General features: G+C 43.2%; 1 protein-coding gene across 3 annotated transcripts in view; it reads left to right on the top strand.

Annotated features, from left to right (window-relative positions):
* The first annotated feature begins 1,974 nt into the window (after positions 1-1,974).
* Positions 1,975-15,295, top strand: part of cacna2d2a (calcium channel, voltage-dependent, alpha 2/delta subunit 2a) — a 180,854-nt gene continuing 167,533 nt past the window's right edge. For all 3 annotated transcript variants that reach the window (XM_079579516.1, XM_079579515.1, XM_079579514.1), the window contains exons 1-2: positions 1,975-2,437; positions 6,924-7,005. In XM_079579516.1, the coding sequence (XP_079435642.1) occupies positions 2,322-2,437; positions 6,924-7,005 (198 nt within the window). In that variant the 5' untranslated portion in view covers positions 1,975-2,321. The remainder of the gene's footprint in view (positions 2,438-6,923; positions 7,006-15,295) is intronic.

The following is a 15,295-nucleotide window of genomic DNA, read 5'->3' as shown; positions in this document are numbered from 1 at the left end:
TGGCACAATATTCTAACACAGAGCTCAACAAGTGCGCAGGGAAGGTCAAAAGATGTTTAATGTATTATGTCCACGAAGCCCCGTGGACCACAGTTCTTAACCACAGTCCAACAGGCCCAAAAAGCAACAAAAAGGACCTGGTTTTGTGTCTGGAGTAGGAGGATAGGCAACACAAACAGTTTAGTTAAAGCCACTTTACACCTTGAGACAGTGATTAGTCCATCCTGAAGATAAGACCGCGGGCTCAAGCAGAGCAATCTGGTGTAGCCTACTCGATCTAAGGAAGAGTGCACAGAAGCCTTTGTTCAGGAGAATGTACCAACATGGTAGGGAAGCAGCAGTGACCGTTAGGTGTTCATCTCCATCTGAAAGTGTTTTGTTGTTTAAAATAAAAACAACAACAACATAGTAATAAAGATAAAGAAAGCATATCACCAGAGCATGGTATGTTTTTTGGTTCTCCAATTTAAAATGGATGCAAGAGGAGACAAATGGAAATATAGTTCTGTAGATCTAAACAATTTGTAGTGCACAGGTGTCATAAGTGTGTCATAAGTTCTGTATTAATTAAAAGTATCATTTAATGCAGGGGTCCTCAAACTACGGCCCGCGGGCCAAAACCGGCCCGCAAGATGATTTAATCCAGCCCCCGACTTGTAGAGCACAAATCCCTGAGTATGTAAAAAAAAAAGGAAGTCTCTAGCCCATTCCTGTGCGGAATTAGGATATTTTAACTAAATAACCAGTTTACTCATTCCAGCCACTAGGGGGCAATTTGAATAAATAAAAAAATAATTCCACAGGTGTCCAGCAGAGGGCACTTACATAAAATCAGAATATAAACACATTATAGCCACGTGGTAAATGAAGCTTACCACCACAGAGTGTGGAGAGAATGAATAATGACTACAGTACTTTGAGAAACTTATGAACAGGCTTGTAAAGCACAAGTGTAAGAAGTTATTACTTTGGTCACATTACATAATGATGTTTTATTTGAAAATAGAAATAAATGGAAATTAAAACAAAGTGTGAAGATTTGATTACTATTTTTGCAAACCACTACAGTGACACAAATATGAGCCTAAATCAAGTGTTGATCTTGTGGATAAAGTCGTGGGGACGACTGTGCAGGCGAGTCATCTCTACTTCACAATGAGGCATTTTGGTCTGAGTCATACAATCCTATGTTATAGCCAACCCGGTCTGGCCCCCCATCACAGTCAGGAACAATAATGTGGCCCCCAGAGAAAAAAGTCTGAGGACCCCTGATTTAATGCATTTTGTAAACATCTAAAAAAAACAACAACTTGGAACTGCAGCACACATGGTGATAAAATACGCTGCAAGGCCTTTGCCAGTCATTGCCAGTGTGAAGTCATTTTGACGTAGGCCGACGACATAGATTTACAGCCTGTTGCGGCAGACTTGTTTGTTTGTTTGAATGTTTGTTTGTTAGTTAAATTATCGGTGTACTAATGTGCCCATGAACGTGCTGGGCAAATGATATAAAGACACACTAAACTAGGCCATTGGTCGCTGCTAAAATAATATGTCAAAAATGTTTATTCTTCTCCAGCAACATGCACACACAAAAGGCCGTAGATTGATTCAGTTGAAGTTACTTGAGGCCTTAGTTTGAGGAGGGAGCTGGCCTGATGCACGCCCCCATCCGTCGCACCAGAGTAAGCCTGTGATGGACCACTGCCTCTCACAGCTTCGTCTGTTGCCATAGCGAGACAGGATAAATACCGGAAGTGTATCATCTGGAGTCACCAAAGTAAAAGAGGCGGCCGAAAACATTCAAATAACCTTCGATGAAAACGCGCACTCCCCTGATGCTCGGCTCAATGGGGACAACAGTCTGATATCTTTGCTCAAAGCTGACGCGAATCGAGGCGAGACGTGAGTTGGGAACGCTTGGCTCGGTGACAAAAGTAAACCTCTTTTATTTTGAAGGCCCCGCGCGGAAGCCGTCGTCGTCACGCGGGCTAGCTTGATTATATATGGTCGTTACATTGAGGAGAGTGGGAGAAAAAGAGGCAAATGTGCGCTGTGGCAGGGGAGGAAAGAGGACTACGAGTGCGCATTTACTCGGCCAGACAGAGCAGCGTCCCGGGGCTGATCGCTCGCGTCTTTGCCCGCCAGCTGTGAGCCCTGTCTCGGGGTGAAGTGTCCAGCAGCATCCGCCAGTCGGGCTCCCGTTACCTTCAGCTCACACTTTCTACGGAGCTCGGTTATTCTTAGCTCAGCTGCGCGGGAGAGTCTGTCCTTCCGGTTCTCCTCTTGTTTATCACAGTTTCTTGAATATTTGATGGAAAATGGCGATCTGCGCGCCGTCGTGTGGTATTTTCTGTCTGTTCGCGATCCAAACTGTACTTCTGTTATACGTCTCTACGCCGACCACCGGGACCCACCTCTTCCCCCAGCACTACACGTAAGTACTCCGTGCACGCTCTTCCTGGGGGTGGGGGGGGACAAACCTGGGAGCCGAGCCTGGAACTGGGACAGGTGGCCCCGAGGACTCGGAGGCTGCCCGCGCGTCGTCGCGTGCCTCTGCGCGCGTCGGGCCCCGCGCTCCCGATGAAATAGAGTCGTTGTCCTTGTCTCTGTCTTGTCCTTTTCATCGCTTTGTATTTATTTGGTGCGTAATTCATTTGGACAGCGGAGCAGCGTGTGATGCGCACGCACAGGTGCCGCTGGTTTATCCACTGAGGCTCTTCTATTGAGATAACCTGGAGCGAAATGAAGCGATAATTAGGGACGTGTCGCTTTGCTGCGTCTGCTCAGAGCGCACACGTCCCACTTTAGGTTCACAATAGTGCGCACGCAGTGTCAAACACATCTGACTCCTGGAGTATTATTTTGAGACGCGTGACTCAAGGGTACAGTTGATCAAACATTTACACAGAGCATGTTCTGCGGCTCTATTGATTTGATCCATGATATAGATTTGTAAACAATAACTGTTGATAGTGCAAATGAAGAGGAAAAGTCTGGAGTCTGAAAGCGCGTGGCTCTGAGTGCGCAGTTTCTGGCACACACACCTGTTAATCTCTGTGTCAATTCACTTCTGCTAAAAGGATTTTTTTTAAAAGGACAAAATAATGAAACTGTGTCTTTTAGAGAGCGACAGAGTGAGGCGTCTCAGATGCTCTGTGATGTGTGCACGTTTCTGAAGATCATCAGTGCGCACATATAGCCCCCAGTGGAGCTCGCGCTGTCGGTTAGTTGAATGAAAGAGATCCAAACAGTCCGTCTCTGATTCACACCGCGCGCCTTGTGCGAGAGGCTTTGGTCCAGATGCTGAAGGTGACTTTCAGAAACAACTGCCTTTTCACCAGCCTCATTAACCCCGGGCTGTGCCATTGATTTTATTATTAACCCAATGAGGAACCGTTTCCACATGTGCTCGGGCATTGAAAGTAGACTGACATTGTAATATATTTCAATACAAAAATGTGTGAAAGAGTGTAATAGCCTTTATTTAATCATGTGACTTGTGTAATCTAATGAGTGTTCTTAATGCTGCAGCTCTTTTGGTAATAAGTGTGTAACTGTTGATTTGAGCTTTTACTTCTGGGGCATTCACTTTAATTTCTCCAAAACAGCATCTTACTGTACTCATTCTCATAATGAAATAAGATCAATCTGAATCAAAGGAGCAGCCATATATGCTCAACACATTCCACTGAAATGCCATTTTGTGATCTGGTGCTTTTATGCTCGGTGGGCCTTGATCCTATTGCTGCATTTGAATCAAGGCATTTTACTTCTGACTTTTGGATTGACTTTTCTGGATTAAATCAACTTTATTTTGCAATTCACTGCGAGTACATCAGCACGGTTGCTTACTTTTATTTTCACACCGAGGTGACCTTTTCATAGTCCTCTCCTCGCCACATTCAGAGGCTCCATCAGTCTTGCCTTTTCCTTTATCTCGTTCCATAAACCTGCCGCGGTTTGTTTCCTATGTTGCCTCTGCTTCTCGTCAATGTGATTATAGGCTGCACTGTCACTCCTCTGGCAGATTTGTACAATTTAATAAATCTTTCTTGTCTTGGGAGCAAATCTGACATTTAAAGATGGCATTTGTCTTTGTCATCACATTAGAAGACGGATCGGGCCGCTGTGTTGTGCTGTTGATGCCAGTGATTAGATATCTGTCAGTAGAAAGGTTGGCACGGATTCACTTATTGCCTCACCACAAACACATTACGATGCGGCTTTGGAAACATTTGCGATACTTTTCCAGACAGCTCTGTCAGAAGATGTTTGGTGTAAAGACGGCAGGTTGGCTACGGTTTATTTCAGGTTGAGACTTGACTGCGTAGTCCTTTTTTTGCTTGTTTTATAGCAGTGCACGACTGGTTTTCTCTAGATGCTGGACTAGGTTATTTAGCTGAAGATGTGGAAGCTTTTTTCTGGTCAGGATGGAAGATGCTGCTCTGAGGAGAGGAGTTAGACCTGATATGTGCTCTTGCTGTGGTGAAGGGATTGGCAAGTTTGATTTCTTTTCAAAACGCCAAGGTCAATTGTGGCCAAAGCAAAGCACCACACCCTCCAAATCCCAAGGTTGTACATCATATTTGACAGAACGGGGGTTTTGCGAGCCCCAAAGAAATTCTAAAGGAATCAAGGTTATTTATGCATGTGATGCCATCATAGACATAATAAATAATAGACATTGTCTGCTCACTCCTCCCCTCATTATGGTCATTTGCCATAATGACCACGTTCGAGAGGGAATCTATGGCGGATTTACAGACTTCTCCTACCTAGCTCTGAGGAAGCTAGTTCCTAAAAAGGACAAAAGGGCAGGATCTTCACTGTAGACATGGCCCTCGCGTGACGTGTAGTTCGGTCGTAACCGCGCCCTTTAGCTTTCATGCTAGCGGCCTGTCAATCAAAGTCCGGCCCTCATTAGTATACAAGGTTTCTAAAATGTACCTCATGAAATCCAGCCTGGTTTCTTTAATTGTAGCTAGTCCAGCGTTATCACAGAAGCACTCTCTAGCCGTAGAAAGTTAAAAAAAAATTACAAACCAGGCTGTACAGATGCTTAAAACGTCTGTAAAGTGCAATGCTTTCTGATGGAGAACTAGCTTATTTTGCCGCCCATATAGAGGTACTACAGCAATGCCGGTGTAACGTCGAGATGCACTTTTTTGTCAAGCTGCACTGACAGTATGAGTGCGCATGTGGACATGTCTTTGTCACTCATTAAAAACGAGTTATTAACAGCTGGTAAACTTTGTCTTGCATAATATTAAATGGTAAATGGTCTCAACTTATATAGCGCTTTTCCACCTACATTAGGCACTCAAAGCGCTTTACAGCAAGGATCCACTCACCCATTCATACTCTCATTCATACACCAATGTACGCAGACACTGGGGGCAATGTGGGTGAAGTGTCTTGCCCAAGGACACAACGACAATGTGCACTTTCAGGAGGTGGGATTCGAACCCCCGACCTTCCGATCATGAGACGACCCGCTCTACCATCTGCGCCACTGTCGCCCCTTACGTAACTAAAGAGCAGTCGACTCTTTCCTCAGCAACATTTATTACATTTAAACGCTCATGCTTTCTGATTATTGACAAAACTTGTACTTTTTTTGTTTTTAAAGCCTATATTTTTAACAGACAGATATTTAAAGGCAAATTGTTTTAGCAGCTACGTCATTTACTAATTACATGTAGAATAGACCGCCTGATTCGACAGTAAAATTGATAAAATCATGTTATTTGCTGAAAAAGCGGAACTCGATGGCTGAATGTAAAATGACTCGATAGTTCTGCACATGCGCAGGAACGAGAAGTAGTGCAACTCGACAAGCCGTCTGTTTCGATTGTACACCGGCACCAAGCATCGTGTCGTAAAGCGGTGCAACCAGTGGCCATTGGATACTATAGTGTTCTGCAATGAGTGGCAAAATTCTGATTTGATTTTGAGTGGCATTATCTGCGAGGGACCTAATCCCTTGCAAACACTGATCAGGTTGAAACATTTAGACTTTTTATGTTTTGAGGTTTCTTTCATCAATCATCACATTCTGGCAGGTGAATGCAGCCTACATTGTGAGGTGCATGCTACACTTCTGGCTATAACCTAGATTCATTCTGTTTTCTTGGTGCTACGTACAGAACCCAAAAATGATGCGAGTTGGAAATTGTTGTGGAGACTTTTACAATCCGTTGCATGAAGTCATCTGTTGCCGTCTGTAGAGTGCAGTGATGAGCCGGGCCGGTTTGATCTCTTAATACCAAAGTTGGCTGACTCTAACAGGGATCCGTGCGTGCTTAGGGTGCACTTCTGTCAGGCATCAGTAGTTTTATGGCCCCAGCCGCAGATCCCAGCCAACACTGAAAGTACGCTTGTTCATGCCAGTCCAGCCCAGTCATTACCAGATATACTTTATATTGTTAAGTGGATGTGGTCTTTGGAACGAGGTGTGATGACGGCATACAGTTAACGTTTTTCATCTTCAAATACAAGGACACGGCGCGACCTGCTCACTTGTAAAACCATGCAAAGTATTCCATTCCCTTCTGGGAGAGCAGGAAATGGAACAAAGATAAAAGATAAGTCTTAAGTCTAAGGTTAGAGTTCAGCAGGTGTCAACAAACATTCACAGACAACACAAATAAACCTTAACCTCAGTTTACGTGGCTTTGGTAATGCAGAGGACGATTGTGATGTTGGATCTAGTGACACAGAGAGTATCAAGACAGGAAAAGACGTAAATAAAAGGTTACAGTTAGTTTTTTTGGTAGCCATGTTTTGCTTTATATTTCTATTTCTACTATTTCTTATTTTCATGTGAAAGCGTCGGAAAAACTCGCCCAGAACCTGAAAAAGGCTTTCGTTTTCTTCTTCAGTGTCTCCCCTTAAACCCCATGTTTGATGTTCCTCCTCAGAATGATCCACTGGGCCGGACGCATCGAGAAGGAGCTGGAGAAGGTCTTGCAGCACGTGACCGGGACGCAGCAGATGAGATCGGTGAGTGCAAGCCCGGTCATGTGACCCGCCACATTTCCCTCCATTATTAATCAGCGCGTTTTCACCAGGGAAGGTTACACAACATACGGCTGCATGAGGGTGCACTTTAGAGCATGAATAATAGCGAAACTGGCATGAGATGTTAGCTTTAGAGGCACAACACCGGAAATCATCGTTTGTGTCGGCGCTAATGTTATTCTTGAACAACAACATGGTTACCTTTGTTGCTAGATTAACAATACTTTCCCTCGTGATATATTTTCACCGTCAGTGGCAGTCTTTTTATCAATAACTTTGTCCTTATTATTAGATTTGACTTTGCTAATAGCCAAAGCCAAGTGTTAAAAAATACTGTTTTTGAAAGCAGACTGGCCCAAACTAAACAAATGATTCTGTAGTCTGTTTAAAACCTGTAATGTGTCTGTGTCTGTAATTGAGGTCTATCATATGGCAGGCCAGCTGGTTCAGTTATGGCGTGATTGACACTGTTTCTTAATATTGAGCTGCACCACATGTTTCGCCATGCTTCTGAAATCTTTGAAGCTCACAGCGATAAGGCTTCATTATGACGGTTTGTGACTGCGGCGCATTAGATACAGACTTGTGATGGTTTTAATTAAGGCTTGACATTGACATTAACGCTAGCCAACAAGTCAAACACTGGATTTTTTATTTTAGCTTGTAACTTTGGCCTGCTGAACATCTTTGGTCTCCATCCACTGATCCAAAGGTCAGCAGATCGAATCCAGCTCCGACCACTATGCTGTTGTTGTGTGAAGGGCCTGTGACACAGATCGGCAGCCTCGCCTCCGTTAATCTACCCCGGCGCGGCTGTGGCTGTCTTACCACCGCAGAGTTTGAAGAGTTAATGAATTATGCATGAATTTGTAAAGTGATTTTTACCGCTAAATAATACTAAGCCTCTGTTATTATTAGCCTTGTTTTTCGGAGTGTGAGGGCCGTGAATGCAGGAGTGACATTGATGGATCCCAGAGAGGAGGAACTGGGTTGACATGAATTGAGCCAGTGTAAAGGGAAATGACTAGAGATGTATGATCAGCAAGAATCTGTCAATGTATTTCAGTCTTTTTGCCTCCCTTCCCTTTCGTCCCCTCTCTGTCTGGTGGCTGCGCTCCTCCTGTGGTCCATGTCCGTGTGTTTGTCCCGTACACAGACCGGCACAGGGGCATTTATCACAGCCCAAACAGGAGTCGTCACAGGGTGTGCTAAACAGCCCAGCATGCCTACAAAAGCCATTTTCTAAATGGATGCCTTTCTCTTTATGTGTGCCTGATAGAAATCTTCCCAGGGCTATGCCGACTGGTAACAAGACCGCCTCCCCCTGTGTCCCGTCCCTTTTCATGCCTAATTTATTTTCAAACCACACCAAAAAACCCAAATAAAACAGGGGCAAATTTGTTTATTATTTTAGACGAATTCTACTTATCGTAGTTTTACATGAAGAGGCTTAGCTACAGCTGAATACTGTACTAATAAATAAATTTGGCGTGTATTTATTAGAGATGCATCAATCCAGCTGCTTTCAAGCTGCTTCCAACACCGATACCGATACTGTGGTTTGAGTATCTGCAGATATCCGATATTCACCGATAAGAGACTTTCTTAAAAGTGGCAGCTGTGAGTGAAAAAGGGAACGGTCCTTTTATTTCACTGTATCAATACAGTATTTTCTTGTCATGATGTTACAGATCAATTATCAATTATATCTATTAATAAAGTCATGGAAAAATATTTAATAATTATCACTGGATTCTTTGGGACAGGCTATTTTACATTAGCAGCTCACATGAAGTGATCTGATCATTACAACTTGTGCATTGCAAATATCATCAGTTATTCTTTAACAACATTTCATAAACTAAAACACAAACACTCCAGCAGTAGCTGATTATATTTATTAGGCTACTTTAAATATTTCTATCATAATTCCTGACCCCGCCTTATGGTTGGTGTTAGCATTAGCATGCTCCTGCTAGCTTTAGCATGCTGTTGCTAGCTGCAGCATTTTGCACAGCGATCAAGGTTCTAGGTTAAAACTAACCCAGCACTTGAATTCTCCAAGTTCTTAGCTTCAAAATGACATACAGCATGTCCATATTCACTTAGGTTTAGTCGGTGAAAGTTGTGTTTTTAAAGTGGTGAGAGCCAAAACTGGTATTGGTTCAGTATCGGATATTTGTAGCCGATGCCCAACATCGTATTTTTTCCAGTATTGGCTCTGATTTCCGATACCAGTATCGGATCGGTGCATCCCTAGTATTTATTATATTGTAATAATATAAATATCACTCTGCTCTGCCCCCTATAGTTATGGGCTCCATGTCTGACTGCACTGTGGCTAATGTGAGCGAGCAACATTGACTTTAATGAGTTTTGATTTCTTGCGGAGCCTGAACTTACTCACTACAGTACTCTGTGTGAACCCCACCTAACTCGACTATTTGGTTAAAAGCCTTGACAGCTTAACAAAGCTAAACCTAATCAGACGACTAAAATGAAAATGTGTTGAATTTTGTCATCTTTGTGCATGTCCCAGAAGACAGAACAAGAAGGAACAGTAATTGGCTTTTGACAGACTCTTTACTGCAGTTTACAACCTTGAGACATACTCTCTGTTCTTGTTTGTGGTAAATAACTTGGCTCCCCAGCCGAGCACAGTTGCAGAAAACCTTACTCTGAAGAAACAAGCCTATATTTTGCTCGACTGCAACACAGAGGGCTTCACCGAGGGCTGGACGATATGCCAAAAAAACAAAAAAAACAAGTTGATTCATGAAATTAGAGATAGCTTAAATACAGCTCTAACAAACACAAATGCTTTCCCCCAGTATCATTTAAATGCACAAAAATCTTCCATCGTCTCCAAAACTAGGAGCTGTTTCTGTCTTAAAAATGGCTGTAAAGTATCATTACGATTATTGAGATTAATCAAAGATAAAATGACGATTAATTGCCCGGCCCGCAATTCGCTAACTGTACATCCTTTCAGACAGATGAAAACATAATCACATGAGAGTCAAGTCACTTAATAAGCACGTCATTTCTTAAAGAGAGAAGTCATCTACAAATGTAACTGATTCTATCGATCTATATCGCAATGGTTACTTCCATCCAAGTGATGTCACAGAAGACTATGAGAATGCAAAACAAGCTTCACCACTCACACACGCCAGCCTAAATACATTTCCCTATTGCTATCTAAGCGGCAGCAGTGACTGACCAACATGACCACCAAAGTGTTTGAGTAAGAATCTGATCAGCATTAATAATTCAGCCCAGTGCACATGACTGCTCCTAACCCTTTGTTCCACAATCCAGCCGGCCCCCGCCTCAGCTCCCCCTGCTCTGCCCATGGTCTTTACCTTATTACCGGAAACTCGAGCAACACATCAAGGCTAATGTACTATAGTAGAACAGAATAAAAAAAGAATTAGGCCACTCAAGTGGGGTGGGGTAATAAAAAAAGAGGAAATACAACTCGATTAGTGATGCTCAAACTTCGCACTTAAGCTGGACAGTTTAAAAACCTGTTATCTATCTGTCTTAGGGTTAGGTTTAGAGTTATTTTGTCCAATTATGCCTCAAAGCATATTGACTGGAGAGTTTACAGCCTATATGACCGTGTGATCATTCCTTTGAAAGCCAAGACCTTCTAGTTTCTATAAATATGTGTAAGATCTGTGTGAGTGAAACACAGCTTACATCACATTTGCAGTCTCTAACCACAAGGCCGTTGGAACCCAGGGTGCTGAGGGCGCTGCAGCACCCCCCTACTGGATAGTTTACGAACTGCAGGCAATACTAATATATAGGAAATATGCACAGATAGCTAAACTAAAATATCTTCCCACGGCTCTGTCTAACCATAACCATAAACATGATAACCCTAAACAAAGAAGCTCAAGTAGCTGCTGTAACTGGAAATCGCACGGTCGCAGGGTTTTCTGACATGTTTGCTATTTGTCGTGGGGTCCTGACACTGTGGCAGTGCCAAACATCCCCCATATCGTCGGTTTTGCATTACATAGGTGATACAAGTGTGTTGCAAAAAGCCACAATATACCGTAAAATGACCTTCCATTTGACTGAGATATAAACCTTTTATATCAATGTGTGTTTTAGGCGTGTTTTGAAGTCATCGTAGAACTGTTTTCAACACAATTTGATGACGAATTTGAAGGCATGTTGTGGCTTCCAGCAATATTGGCAGTTATAATATTCTGTAGGACTAACCTAGATTAAATTTGTGTCTAGCCACCACCGAACTGAACCAGGTCTGCTCCAGGGCCGACCATGGATTAGCCAGTAAAAAAAAAAAACTAAACCTCCCTGATTGACTTTGCGTACTGCATATACTGATATAGATGATGGCAGTTTTGTCCGTGCAGTTTGTCATTTTTGCCCTTCAGTGTGTCCGCTTGCTCTGTGTGGTCAGCAGCACATCTGTCAAGCTGCTTAGACCACGCTGGCTCCGGCTTTATCTCGCCGCCGCACAGAACTCCTCGCCTCCTGCCCCCACCGGACCTGCATGAGTCTGTGTGTGCATGTATGCCACCAAAACACCTGCTTTAGTGTACGCTTCTCTCAATGTATGTTTCCTTTCTTACACCTTCTCCCGTATATACACCCTGTGAGAGTCGGATCTGGTTGAGCACAAACTGTCAGCTGCTGCCTCAACTTGTTTCTTGCTCTCACAAAACGTCCCGCACATGTCGATAGTTCATGTAAATTGATTTTAAATTATAAATACAAGTTGGACAATAAAATTCCACACAAAGGCATGTCCGGTCTGCGAATCAAACTTCTTAAAAAGTATAAAACCACACATTTGCTCAGTGATTCATACAACAGAACAAACCGTGGATCAGATATAGGAGCGGTGACGGGCAAAGCGCAGTCAGGGCACAACGACAAAAGCACGAGGACGGAGTTGTGTGTATCAGACGCAGCCAGTTAGCTACGCAGCTAAAGCTAACCCGTAGCCTCCGGGAGGACGACAGGAATATACACGAATGCCATTCCACAGACGAGTAAACATCTATCTCCGTGATCTCATGGCAGCTCTCGTTCTGCAGCTCCAGTAAGTCTAAACCTCGTCCTATGCGCTCACATTTTGAAGTGTTTAAATAATTTGGATAGTTGAAAAATTAGAAGAAGAAGAAGTAGTAGTTGAAAAATTAGAAGAAGAAGAAGTAGTAGTTGAAAAATTAGTGTAATCACTGCCACCACTCAAAAAGTAGTGACGATAAACAAAACACCAAAATATGCCAAGACAAGAAGACGGTGAGAGACTGTAGGAGACTGGATGAAGAGGAAGGAGGAGGTGGAGCTGACCAGTGCTGGACACCACGCTCTGAAACGGGGACAAACCCCGGGAGGCGGTGCACCGTTTCAGAGGATCAGAGGAGACTGAAGGCAGTCAGGTTTCCTCCGGGTGCTACGGTTTCCCCGACCTCCAAAAACATGCTGGTCAGGTTGACCCACGCTCAGTCACAGCGGCTCAGGACTAACACCTGAACACAACGTCATTGTACACAGCAAGTGGACCGAACCGAACGTGCTGCACCGAAACGATTTAATACTCCTCGTGTGCCGGTTCAACCCCCTGGTATTTTCTATTTGTAGTTCAATCTCCTAAAATGATATCGGCCCAGCAGAAATCTAGAAAAAGGGAAAAAACATTAGCGAGTGTCCAAACTTTTGTAAATTGAGGTTTCATAAGCCTCTAGACAATTGCCATAAAGTCTTTTGTCCTTGTGTGTCTGGCCATGATATATTTCTTGGCCAACACAGACGGATATCTTCTTAAGTGCACTGCTGGATTTGCACACTATCGCTGACCACAGGAAAATTTCAGTAATCTGCCCAAACACTCAAATGTCCAGAACCCCCCCCCCCTCTTCACTCACACACACACAGTCTCTCCCCTCCCCTACCTTTCACTGTTTTCCCGCTGACGTAAGCCCCTTGTCCCGTCTTGATGATGTAAGAGCTGATCATTTCACTCGTATCTTGATGTAACAAAGGCCGACAGTTATAGGAAGAGCCCCCCCCCCCTCCTCCTGCTCCATCACCATCACACGCTGCTGTTGCCTTTAAAGGACACGCGAGAAGAAGCATCTCCAGCCTGGGACCTTGTACTGTACTGTGTAGGTCAGCACTACCCTCTCCGATGGCATCCCTATGACGGTTTTGATTGTTTTTCAACCAACAATCCACAAAAACACAGTCATTTGCTGCCATATCGCCGCCCTGAACCTTATAGCGCGGCGGCTTGTTATCTTGCACTGAGAACCATCACAGGCTATTTCCACTCGTCAGGCAGTTCGAGCTCTCCTCCTCGGCTTGGCGCCTGCTTGGTGCTTAATTTAATGAATAGATAATTGCTATTTTAGAATTACAGTAGCAGCATGTTTTACTAATGTGTTGCTGATGTAATGGATAAATTTAGCACAAATAATGACAGGCCATTTAGAAAGTGGAATAATTTTCTGAACAAGGCGGCGCACTTGTGGAGAAGTAAGGCTGTGTGCGTCTAACATAGATAAGGAGCTGACGTCTGGACCTCCACATCTCCTCTCTTTCCGGGTGAAGAAGGGGAAGGACAATCAAAAACACTAATCATTCACTGGCCTTATGACACTATCTCATATTGAATGACACAGTTCTCTCCAGCTGGTTGTTGATCTAGCTTGATCAACAATTTGACTATTTCTTTTCTTGTGGTGTATTTTATTGATATTATGAACCATTAAGAAAAACCTTTTCTTTTCAGCATGTCCTATATCCCCTCACTAAAGCCTCATGCGGGTTGTTTAAACCCACAGTGAAACCACAGCTCTGAGGGTGTGTAAAACAAGAGTGGATGGACATCAGAGACACATAAAGCAGTGCATTATGGGCGTGTGGCTGGTCAGCAACATTTCTCGCAGTTCTAGTCCCAATCCAATCACTCCCATGGGCTGTCAAAGGCACACTTACACGCCACATAAAGGGGTTGGCTCTTTATTTTATCGGCTCTCGGATGCAAGCCTCGCGTCCAGTAAAGTTCCAGGTTCGAATGTGTTTTTTATTTGTACATTTTCGTACATTTTTTTGAGCTAGGGGACCTTGGTGTGGAAAATCGCCACACGTTTCTTAGTTCAGGTGAGAGGTTGATATCGATATTCTTATTCATTTCAAAATTCACAACTACAGTAATGGAAGCTCAAAAGGAGTAAGCTTATACTGGTTTATCTTACACCATATTCAATGTTATATACTTTTACATAACACAATCATCAATAACCTTAGATGTAAACATTTCTTTTCTGAGCCACGACCAGCTGAATGAACCTGACACTTGAGCAGCATTGACAAAGAAGCACATTTAGCTGCATTTCATTGCTGCTTGTCACGGCTGGTGTAACACTGTTCGAGTTGTACATTGGGTGAACAGAAAACAGCGTTACTACATCATTAATCTCCCCTTTGAACAACATGTAATAAAAGAGCAATCACAAGTTTACACTGTATTTTCCTTCAGGTAGTTTCTGACACCAATCATCAGTCATCTATTGCTTATGTACTTCTGTCTTATTGTTTGGATGATCGAAATTCAAAACTATTGTTATGATATGATAGACGCTTTACATGTGGAATATGATAAAACAAAAGTACAGTAATGACAACTAGCAACAAGTGGCAACAACGCCCAGTTCATTTTGTTACTTTCTTTCAATTTGTAGGGCAAATTTGGTGATTCGCAATAGAAAGCTTTTAACAATTTAACTTTTAACAACAACGATAGATCTTCATCAGCTCTGTATTTTTTATAATACAGCTTTTTGGAATGTTTTTGAACTTGTGGGGCAGCTGACAGAATCAATAATGCAGTGTGAGCTGGTGCTACATGTGCTCTTTTGGTGCTGCTTTAGTCTTTGTTTAAACCCACAGCAGCTGTATATCACAGAGGAAACATCTACGGGACCAGGGCAGGCTGAGGTTTAGGGCCCGAACATTACCGTCAGCTAAACCACCACTGACTGAATCTTCACGACATTTACGACGCCACTCTCGGGAACTTTGTCTGCGAGGAGGAAGTGGGTGAGAGATTTAGGGTCTGGGTGCAAACAGATTTTACAAACAGATCATTTGTCTCTAAAGTGTGGTTGTTTCCTTCTATCTCTTTGTACACAGGAGAGTTTCGTGCACCTCATGTGTCTGAACTGAAGACCATAACATTTTCAAGAGCCTTAATCAAAACAGATGACACATAACAAGTTACTTT

Source organism: Gobius niger (assembly GCF_951799975.1).
Source record: "Gobius niger genome assembly, chromosome: 20".
Taxonomy (NCBI): domain Eukaryota; kingdom Metazoa; phylum Chordata; class Actinopteri; order Gobiiformes; family Gobiidae; genus Gobius; species Gobius niger.
This window is presented reverse-complemented; position numbering and strand designations above follow the sequence as displayed.